This window comes from Ursus americanus, chromosome 21 (genome assembly GCF_024610735.1).
Source record: "Ursus americanus isolate L20-20 chromosome 21, mUrsAme1.1.p, whole genome shotgun sequence".
Lineage (NCBI taxonomy): Eukaryota > Metazoa > Chordata > Mammalia > Carnivora > Ursidae > Ursus > Ursus americanus.
Genome location: NC_142147.1, coordinates 48,749,481 through 48,760,183, shown reverse-complemented (window position 1 = coordinate 48,760,183; position 10,703 = coordinate 48,749,481). Strand labels below are relative to the sequence as shown.

The following is a 10,703-nucleotide window of genomic DNA, read 5'->3' as shown; positions in this document are numbered from 1 at the left end:
CGCTTAGAAACATTATTTTATGGAGGGTTGTCGGTCTTAGCTGGCCTCTAGTTTTACAGCTGAGTGTCTGGGAAGGCTTCCTGGAAGAGGAGGCAAAATCAGGGCTCGACTCGATAACCCTTTCCGCCCCCTGCACAGCCTCAGCAGTTTACGGTTGCTAGGGGTGGGGGGAAAGGAACGGTTGCCAAACTGTCACGTGGACCCATTCTCTATTTATAGATCACCCCTTCCCCTTTCGCCGGACAGTCCAATGGTAGCCAGAGCTCGCCCGCAAGGGGGCGGAACCAGCTGCGGGACCGGGGAGGCACGGGCCAATGACATTGGAGCAAGGGCGGACTTGTTTCATTGTGACGCGAGAGGGGGCGTGACTAGGGACCAGCGGCAGGCAAGCGGTGGGGCGTGGCGAGGCCGCCCAGAATCAAAGCGAGTAGGAAGCTGCGAGCATGCGTAGCGTTGGGGGGCGCGGGTGCACCGCCGGGCATCTTCGTAAGGGAGGGTACCAGCCAATAGGCGGCGGTTACTCTGTCGCCGGGGGCGTGGCCATGCAGATAAGGCGCGGGTGGGCGGCCCAATGGGCGGGCGCCTATGCAGATGAGACGGTGACAGCCGGGCCAGCGGGCGGGCGGGCAGGCGGGCTGTTGGGGCGGGGAGGTGGGACCCGGAGAGGGGTGGCCGTGGGGCCCGGCCGGGCTGGGGTGGGGGGCCGCAGCCATGATCCGGGCCTTCTCGTTCCCGGTGAGCCCCGAGCGGGGCCGGCTGCGGGGCTGGCTGGAGGGCAGCCTGGCCGGGCTCTGCGAGTTGCACTGGCTCCGGGAGAGGCAGGAGTACCGCGTGCAGCAGGCGCTGCGGCTGGCCCAGCCCGGAATGGGGGGCGCCGAGGCCGAGGACGAGGAGGACGCCGATGAGGACGAAGATGCGGCAGCGGCGCGCCGGGCCGCAGCGGCCCTGGAGGAGCAGCTGGTGAGGGGCCGCCTGTCCGTCCATCCCTCCGCCCCCGTCTGTGTCTGTCTGTCTGTCTGTCTCGGTTGGATGCTCAGACACCCGTTCCGGTGGGGGAAGGGGAAAGGACAGGGGGTGGGGCTGGAGACACAGGAGTATGGGCGGCGGGCGGGATCTGGCTTCCTCACCCCCAAACTGGGGAAGGGGGACCGCATCGCTTCCGCTGGAGCCTCGTGAAATGCACAGGCCCCTTCCCCAAAGAAAATTCTTATGGGCGCTAAGTATGTGTCAAGCCGGGGCCGAGAATTTGGCATGCGTTGTCTTCTTGCAGCTTGGGGGGCAAAGGGGGTGATGGTCCCCATTTTACAGAGCAAGAAGCTGAGGCTCAGAGATGGCAAGCGACTCACCCAAGGTCACACAGCCGGAATCCAAACCTGCCCCCCTCTGGCCCCGCCACCAGGGCTCCATCTTCCCTAAGTCCCGGTGTGCTTGGAGATCTCTGGAGGGGGCGGGGTGGGGGGAGGGGATCCTCGGGCCTCCTGAGGGAGGGATCACTGCTGAGAGGAAGCTAGCAGTCCTTGAGGACCCCGCGGTGATCTTTACTCTGCGGTGACACTTTCCCTCCTTTCCTAGCTGGTCCCAGCTTTGATGAACCCAAGAAGAAGCAGGTCGAGGCAGCATGGGGGTCTGGCTTCTTAACTCCCTGAGTGCTCTGATGGTAGAAAATGAGGCAGAGGTCTCCAGAATGACTTCGAGAGCACCACCCCTCTCTCCTTCTCTGTCATTCTTTGATTCTCCCGACCTCTTCCTGGATTTCTCTCACTCTGTCTCCCTATTGCCACATCTCTGACTCTCAGCGTCTGTTTCTGTCTTTCTTAATCCTCTTCTCTCTGTGTCTATCTCCGTCTCCCTGGCCTTCTCTTGCTTTCTGCACCTCTCTCTCTTCCCGCCCCACGTCCCTGTCCCTATCTCTCTCTTCCCCTCCCCCCAGCCTGCCAGGCCCCAGACCCAGGCTCCCCTTGCAGATCCCATCCCCAAGCCTGTGTGTGGTCAGAGCTTCCCGTTTGGGGAAACCTGAGCCCGGGCGGCGGGGGAGGGGGCTCTCCCTGCTGCTGACCTCCACTGCCCCCTCCCCAGATGGGGAATGGGGAGGGGGACTGACGCCAGACTCCCGGGCTGTACGCATAGCCCCTCCCCCGACCGGGAGTGGGACCCTGCACATTCTTCTCTGGAAACAGAAACAGCTGTGGGAGGCCCCACCCCCTCCCAAAGTTAGAGACGCGTGTGGGGGCCTTCACCAGCTCCCCCCACCCCACCCCAAGCTGGCTGGGCTTGGGAAGGCACCTCCCACCCTACGTACGAGGAGAGGGAGAGAGTATGGGGATGGGCGAGCTGTGTCCTTCCTTCCTGTCCCTCAGTCTCCCCCGCTGTCTGCCTCAGTCTCCCCTCTCTGCCCTTCAGCTTCCCCATCCCTGCCGCTGAGTCTCCCCCCTTCTCTGCCCCTCTGTCTACCCCGCCCCCCAGGAGGTGGTAGTGGAGAGGCCTCTTCCCCCCGCACTCTCCAGGCAAAGCTCCGTCCCAGCGTCAGGGAGGAGGCGGTGGCAGGCAGCGGGAGGAAGGCAGTGGTGGGGAGGGAGGAACAGAGAAGCGCTAAATATAAACCCCTCTGCGGTTGGGGGTTCTTGGGTCCTTCAGAAGAGGGTGTGGGTACCTCCTCTGATCCCTGAGCCTCTGTCTTATGCCGCTAACCCCTCCCGCCCTGCACCCCCCCCACCAAGGAATTCACAACCTTTGAAGCAGGAAAGATGGAAGCCAGACTTGATTCATTTCTAATAAGAGTGGTGGGGACGCAGGTAAAGACCAGGGTTATCTCAGAGAAAAGAGGTGAGAATCCTGGATGTGGGTAGGAGTTCCCTTCCAGCAAGAAGGACTTAGGCTAGACTTGCAGAAGGACTTCCAAATAGCGATAAAGGGAATTGGACACAGACTAGGGGCATGTGAGCAGCGGGAAACCAAGGTCTGGAACAGTTTGGGCCAAGGGGTCTCCAGGGGTCCTAACCATAAGCATGTTAAACCTGCCTGGACTGGACAGCCACAGGCCCCCTGGAGGAAGGGCTTGCAAAAAAAGGGGAGGGGGAATGAGGGGCATTGTGGGTACACAGGGAGCAGGATTCAGACCAAGGTCCTTCTGGTCTTTTGAAGAGTCATCGCTTTGCACCTGGAAGGGAGGGGGTCAAACTTACAAACGATGGGAGTGTGTAGACTTGGGGTGGTGTTGCAGGGCCCAGACATGGGGGAAGAGGAGACCTCCCCTGTCTGTCCCCCTAACTCCTGCTCTTCTCTAGAGAGCAAGAACTGAAATTAGACCTGCAGAACTTACCCCCCAATCTATCATTTTATATTTATTTTTCATTACACAAGTAAAACATGATGATTTTATATTTTCCTTGTTAGAAATTCATAGCTTTCGTGTAATAATAAAAGCTAGCATTTATTAAGTGCTTAAAAGAAACTGGTGTTTTAAATCATATAATCCTTACAAAACCCTGTAAGGGAGGGAGTTGAAAGATGCCATGTTCCAGATGAGGAAACCAGGGCCCAGAGACGGGGAGTAAACTGCTAAAGGTCACACAGGGTCTCCTCCGAGATCACCACCACTGTCACCTTGGCGTGGGTCCCTCCAGACCTCTTACCGATGCATCTACTTGTAGGAAGAGCTTACATACCAAGAAACATAGAGTTGTGCTTTGCTTCTTGCAAATGCCAGTCTCTTGGGTGAGGTCCCAGAGATAATGCCAGCGGTTCTTAAAGTGGGGCTGCTGGACTAAGCGTCACCCCGGAACTTGTAAGCTATGCAGATTCTTGGGCTCCACCCTGGACTCAGAAGTTCTGGAGGGTGGGACCCAGGCCCTTTGGGTAAATCTGACTCCTGCTCATACTCTGTACTTTCCTTTTTCTGCTCAATGCTGTATCTCAGTGGCGAGTCCTTTTTTTTTTTTTTTTTAAGATTTTATGTATTCATTTGAGAAAGAGAGTGAGCAAGAGAGAGCAGGGTGAGGTGCAGAGGGAGAAGCAGACTCCCCGCTGAGCAAGGAGCCCAATGCGGGGGGGCTCGATCCTGAGCCTCAAGGATCATGAGCTGAGCTGAAGGCAGATGCTTAGCCCACTGAACCCCCCAGGCGCCCCCTCTTAGTGATGATTCTGTGTCGAAATTGCCTCCTTCCGTTCTGGCAGCTGTATAGTATTCTGCTATAGACATTCGTTTTCCTCACACCTTTCCTGAGCCCCTGCTTGGGGCCAGGCCCTGTGCTGTGCGCTGGGGGGTGGGGGTGGGGAAGGACACTGAAGTGAACAACGCAGACAAAAATCTGCCTTCCAGGGATGACAGTTAGTGAGACCGACAATAACCCAGTGACAACATTACTGCTATGTTGCGGGAAGGGGACAAAAGCAGGTCAATGGGTGCAAAATGATGGGGAGCTATTTTGGAAAGACCGGTCAGAGGAGGGATCATGTAGGCAAAGATCTCAATGAAGCCAGGGAGGGAGCCGGGAAGAAATGCAGGGGGGACACATCCTTCCTGGGGTAGGAGCACCGCGCAGCACATCCAGGGAGTGTGGCTAGAGCGGAGTGAGCAAGGAGGCCATTAGTGGGGGACATGACCTGGGGTACGTGGCCGGTCTGCGACGTTTTTTTAGCCACCCCTGTTGGCGGCACAATTCGGCTGCTTTCCTGGGTTCTGCTCCAAGATGACGCCACCCTAAGCATCTCTGCACACCCAGGGCAGGAGCCCAACGTGTTATGATCTGTTGACTTTCCTCCCATAAACAAGCCCAGATGGGGGCTTCTGTTCTGGGGGCGGAGGGGTGAGGACGGGCCCCAGAGAGCAGCCACAGGAGTAGGAAGCTGGGGGAGGGGGGGCGTCTGCGGGGGAGCCGGCCAGTCTTTCTGCCCTAAATAGGCAGGGCTGGGCGCCTGGCCTCCCGGCTCCTCCCCCCTCCTTCCCTCCCTCCCGCCATCCAGACAAGCTGCTTTTGTCTGAGGGTCAACCGTCTGCCCGCCGCTGCCGCCACCTCTGGCCTCACCCAGACCCCAGTGAGACTCTTCCTGGATCCGGCCCTGTTTTTCCAAAATAGGGTTAGGTCCCAGTGTCTTGGAGGCCCCGTCTGGGTTGTGTTAGCCCCTAGCCCCGTCCCTGGTCACTGCCGCTCCCCTAAAAGGGTTTTCACCTTCATTTCTTCCCACCTGATAAGAATGGTCATTTCCTGCAGCAAGAAGGATCCAGGATAGACTCAACGGAACTTTCTCATGGGGATGAGGAGCCAGCGTGGGCAGACACTGGAGGCTTCTGGGTGGAAATGAAGCAAGGGCAGGAGGAAGATGTGGTTCCCTGGGGCAAGAGAACCTGCCGGGGCTTGCTACTGTAGTACCACTACAGGCTAGACTCACAGAAGGACTTTCCAGTAGGCAAGGGGAGGGGGTTCTTCCTGAGGGAAGGAGCAAAGGCTTATAGGAGTCGTGGTCAGCCTGTTTTATCCACACGAGGGAAAGAATCGGTCTGCAGCAAGAAGGACTTAAGGAAGACTTGCAAAAGGACTTTCTGCTCGTGATAAGGGGCAGTGGGGGAAGATGGGAGCATCTGAGAAGAGAAGGTCAAGGACTGGGAAGAGGTGGACTAATGGCTAAGGGTCTACTAGGTCCTGGATACCAACTTTTAGCAGCGAACTGCCCTTACAGTGAGACCGTCTGAACTGAGACTCAAAGACGGACGTTCTGATAGGGGTTCAGGGGCCATGAGCACAAATGGAGGGCACACCTGACAGAGAGGGGGCAAGGGACGGGGCCTTCTGAAGCTTATCCCACCTAAGAAAGGATGAGCACGAAGGACTCGAGTTAGACAGTCAGAAGAACTTCTAATGGGATGAAGGGACAGAGATCTGGAGGGGCATCCTGGGACTTGGGCACTGCTTTTACACTTTTGAAATCAGAGCCTCATTGTCAGAGTGAAACTCTGCCCGTGGCGGGGAGATGTGGGGGGACCAGGTGGCCGAGGATTGGGGGCGTACTGACCATTCTGCTCTCCTCACGCCCTCAGGAGGCCTTGCCCGGGCTCATCTGGGACCTGGGCCAGCAGCTGGGAGACCTGAGCCTGGAGTCTGGGGGCCTGGAACAGGAGAGTGGGCGCAGCTCAGGTGAGCGTGCGTGGAGGGAGCAGGGTCTGCCTGGGCCACCCCCATCGTGTTCCTACTGCCCCCTACCGTGCAGGTTTCCCTGTCTCCACCTCTTGGTCTCTTCCTTTCCCCATCCCTGGTTGCCCCGTCCAGGCCCCTGATTGTCTCTCCTCCTCTCCCTGGAATCCAGGCTTCTATGAAGACCCCAGCTCCACGGGAGGTCCAGACTCACCACCCTCTACCTTCTGTGGGGACAGTGGCTTCTCTGGATCTGGCTCCTATGGACGCCTGGGTCCCTCGGAACCCCGGGGCATCTATGCCAGCGAGAGGCCCAAGTCCCTAGGTAAGGTGGGTGGGGTTGGGGCCCTGAGAACCAGGGAATGGGCAGTAAGAGAATGGTTTTGAGCACAAGCTTCTGAGTCACGCTGACCTGGATTCAAACCCTGGCTGTGACATTCCCTCTTCATGTAATTTTGAGCATGTTGCTTCTTTCGGGGCCTCTGTTTGTCCACCTGTTAAATGGGATTAATAACAGCACCTACCTCGTAGGGAAGTTTTGTGTATTCAGTGAGCCTCGGCCCCCCCCAACTGCCATTGGACTTGGCACTTGGTAGCCACTCGTAAACAGCAACTGTTGTTGTTCCTTTATACAAGTAAGTTTCTGAGCCCCTACTATGTGCCAGCCTAGCTCTGTTTTAGTGGTGACGGATGCGACAGTGAAAAAAAAAAATCCCTGTCCTCATACAGCTGACTTTGCAGTGGGAGAAAAGGAACATATACAAGATAAATAAGATATAGACACAGAGGATGAGAAGAAAGTTAGGGAAGGGGGTTAGGAAGGACAATCCCTTTTGAGTTGGGAGGAAGTTGCAATTTTAGAAGACATGGCTAGGGAGGGTGTCACTGAGACTCTGACATTTGAGTGGCGCCCCGAAGTAAGTGATGGGAGTGGGCCAAGGAGATATCCTCAGGGAACAGTGTCCCAGGTAGCGGGAACAGCAAGTGCAAAGGCCCTGAGGCTCCTCCCTGAGGAACGTGACTGGCGTGTGCTTCCAGGAGGTCAGTGGAGCTGGAGACCTAGAATTATAGAAGAGAGGGGTCAGAGATGGAGGTCAGAGAGGCAGAGGCAGGACACGGTCTTGTGAAGATTTTGTTACGAACCTGGGATGAGGGGAAGGGTGAGGGCAGGGTTTTTGACGACAGTGGACAAGGACGGGGTAGGCAACTAGCCCCTCCTAGGCTCACTGAGCAAGGGCTTCGAGAGTCCCTCCACTCTCTTCCTTTTTCTTTCTTTTTTTTTTTTCCTTTTTTTTCTTTTTGCCTCCCTCCCTAGGAGACGCCAGTCCCAGCGCTCCAGAGGCGGTGAGCGCTCGGGCAGCCGTGCCGCGATCATACTCGGCGCCCTACCCGACGGCCGCCGGCTCTGCGGGCCCGGAGGCCTGCTCCTCCGCGGAGCGGCGGGCCCGCGCGGGGCCCTTCCTGACGCCCAGTCCCCTGCACGCCGTGGCGCTGCGCAGCCCGCGGCCCTGCAGCCGGCCTCCCGCAGACTCGCCCGACGCCTCAGGCGCGGGGCGGCCCCTGGACGGCTACATCTCGGCGCTCCTGCGCAGGCGCCGCCGCCGGGGGGCGGGCCAGCCCCGGACCAGTCCCGGGGGCGCGGACGGGGCCCCGCGGCGCCAGAACAGCGTGCGCCAGAGGCCGCCCGACGTGTCCCCGCCCCCCGGAGGCGCGCGGCCCGCGCCCGAGCCCCCGGTGGAGCGCGCGGGGGGCCGTCCCGCCAGCCCGGCCGCCTTAGGCCGCGCCTGGGCCTCGCCATGGGAGTCGGAGACGGCGCCCGAGCCCGCCGCGCCGCCCGCCGCTCCCTCGCCCCCCGACAGCCCGGCCGAGGGTCGCCTGGTGAAGGCGCAGTACATCCCGGGCGCGCAGGCCGCCACCCGCGGCCTCCCCGGCCGCGCGGCGCGCCGCAAAGCGCCACCACTGACCCGCGGCCGCAGCGTGGAGCAGTCCCCACCCCGGGAGCGTCCCCGGGCCTCCGGCCGCCGAGGACGCATGACGGAGGCCTCGGGCCGCCGGGGCTCGCCTAGGGCTCGCAAGGCCGCGCGCTCTCAGTCCGAGACCAGTCTGTTGGGCCGCGCGGCCGCGGTTCCTCCGGGGCCCCCCAAATACCCCACGGCTGAACGGGAAGAGCCTCGGCCGCCGAGGCCCCGCCGCGGCCCCGCGCCCACGCTCGCGGCACAGGCCGCGGGGTCCTGCCGCCGCTGGCGCTCCACGGCCGAGATCGACGCGGCGGACGGGCGCCGCGGCCGGCCCCGAGCCCCGGCGGCCCGCGGCCCGGGGCCCGGCCCATCACCGTCCGCTCCTCAGCGCCGTCTTCTCTATGGCTGCGCGGGCAGCGACTCGGAGTGCTCGGCCGGGCGCCTGGGGCCCCTTGGACGCCGGGGACCCACAGGCGGCGTTGGCGGCGCCTACGGGGAGAGTGAATCGAGCGCCAGCGAGGGGGAGTCGCCGGCCTTCAGCTCTGCATCCAGCGACTCAGACGGTAGCGGTGGCCTGGTTTGGCCGCAGCAGCTGGTGGCGGCCACCGCAGCCTCTGGGGCAGGGGGTGGTGCAGGTGGAGGGGCGCCCGCGGGCCCCGCCAAAGTCTTTGTGAAGATCAAGGCCTCCCACGCACTCAAGAAAAAGATACTGCGTTTCCGTTCGGGTTCTCTCAAGGTCATGACTACAGTGTGAGTTTGGGAGTTTGCTTGGGCTCCCCCTTCATGGCCTCTGCACCACCACACTCCCAATCACGACCCTTCCATACCTCCCTTCCAAAGACCACCATTTTCTCTGCTTCCAAAGACCCTTCCTCACTGCCCCCATCCACTGCCAGTCTTGGTTGAAAAGGCTCCCCCTCCACCGTAGGGAGGAATGGGGGAGGAGCCCTGTTTGACCCAGTTCAGCTGCTGGCTCTGCAGCCTTTCGGCAAGAAAGTTCCCTTTGTCTGGGCCTCACTTTCCTCATCTGTACTATGGGTGTACTATGGTATGCAGAAGGGGTAATTCAGTTTGAATTTCCCCCATTTTAGTTTAGACACTTAGTCCGTTTGTTCCTGTTCACTTCTGTCACTGAACCCTCTTATTCCTCCTTTCCATGCCCAGATATGGTGTCTTCCCCCACTCCCCCCACATTCACAAAGTGCCCCCGTCCATGTCCCTGGATTCTTAGGATATCCCCTTGGCACCATGGTCAGAGACTCTGTGTCTCACCCAGGTGGTGCCTGCAGAGTGCCCTGAGAAAGGAAGGAGCACTGACTTTGGGGTTTTGAGGGTCGAGTAGGAGGTGGTAACACCTGGAAAGAAAGACTCTTTTACCTCTATCCCTGGACAATTATAGAGGATTAGGAGGTAGAAGAGGGAAAGGAAAATGGCTTCTATCTCGTGCCCCCTTTCTCCCCCACTGAGAGGGAGTGTGGGGAGCCCAGGAAGACCCTCAGCTGTTCCAATCCAGTATTTTTTTTCTTTTTTAAAATTACTGTATTTATTATGACGATGGTGACTCCCCAGTGCACAGGGGGGCCAGACTCTCTGTGTTTCTCTAACCTCTTTGTAAATAAATGCACAATGTTACATATGTGGTGGACTCTTCTTCTGTGTTAAAATGGGAGAAATAGTTTTCCTTTGGACTAACATTTAGTGAGCGATTACTGTTTGCTTTGAGTATAGTGGTGTCTAGAACCAGACAGCAGATCTCAGGGTGGGTCTCAACGTAATTTTTCTACTATCGGCTATTTGACCTCAACAAATCTGACCTTTGATTGAGTTGTGTTTGGGCATAAACATGGTTTCATAAAAATATAGGTAAAGGGACAACCCCAAATCCCTTCTCTCAGAAGTCATCATAATCAGTTTGATGTGTATCCTTGCATGTTCTCCTTTATGTGTTTGCATACGTACGAATCTAAGTAACTAGACAAATACATAAATATTATATACATATACTTACACTATATATATTTACATATATATACATATATAAGTTGAGCTATATATTTGCCTTATCACTGTTTTTTTGGTGGTGCTAAGTCGTCTGTGCCCAGAAATTTCTTTATGGGAAGGTAAGAATCGGATTTTTTAGGGGCACCTGGGTGGCTCAGTTGGTTAAGCGTCCAACCCCTGATTTCAGCTCAGGTCATAATCTCAGTGTTGTGGGATTGCACCCCAAATTGGGCTCCACACTGAGCATGGAGCCTGCTTAAGATTTTCTCTCTCCCTCTCCCTTGCCCCTCTCCCCTCCCTTGCTCCTGTTCTATCTCTCTCTCTCTCTCTCTCTTTAAGATTTTATCTATTTGACAGAGAGAGACAGCCAGTGAGAGAGGGAACACAAGCAGGGGGAGTGGGAGAGGAAGAAGCAGGCTCCCAGCAGAAGAGCCTGACGTGGAGCTCCATCCCAGGACTCCGGGATCACGCCCTGAGCCGAAGGCAGACGCTTAACGACTGAGTCACCCAGGCCCCCCTGTTCTCTCTCTCTTAAAAAAAAAAAAAAAAAGGATTTCTTTGATGGTTCTAGTACTATTTAGCTTTTCTATTTCTTCCTGTGTCAGTTTTACTAAAT

The 10,703-nt window shown here is 57.9% G+C and overlaps 1 protein-coding gene across 1 annotated transcript; it reads left to right on the top strand.

The window, feature by feature from the left end:
* The first annotated feature begins 635 nt into the window (after positions 1-635).
* DACT3 (dishevelled binding antagonist of beta catenin 3) lies at positions 636-9,722 on the top strand. The gene is made up of 4 exons (XM_045776332.2): positions 636-960; positions 6,035-6,131; positions 6,301-6,453; positions 7,444-9,722. The coding sequence occupies exons 1-4, from the start codon at positions 712-714 to the stop codon at positions 8,838-8,840; spliced, it is 1,896 nt and encodes a 631-aa protein (XP_045632288.1). The 5' UTR covers positions 636-711; the 3' UTR covers positions 8,841-9,722.
* Positions 9,723-10,703: the final 981 nt, after the last annotated feature.

Excerpts from the sequence above, each read along its gene's own strand:
- DACT3 (XM_045776332.2), top strand. The coding sequence starts at position 712 with ATGATCCGGGCCTTCTCGTTCCCGGTGAGCCCCGAGCGGGGCCGGCTG. Across the intron at positions 961-6,034 it reads CGGCCCTGGAGGAGCAGCTG|GAGGCCTTGCCCGGGCTCAT; the intron begins GTGAGGGGCCGC and ends TCACGCCCTCAG. Across the intron at positions 6,132-6,300 it reads GGAGAGTGGGCGCAGCTCAG|GCTTCTATGAAGACCCCAGC; the intron begins GTGAGCGTGCGT and ends CCTGGAATCCAG.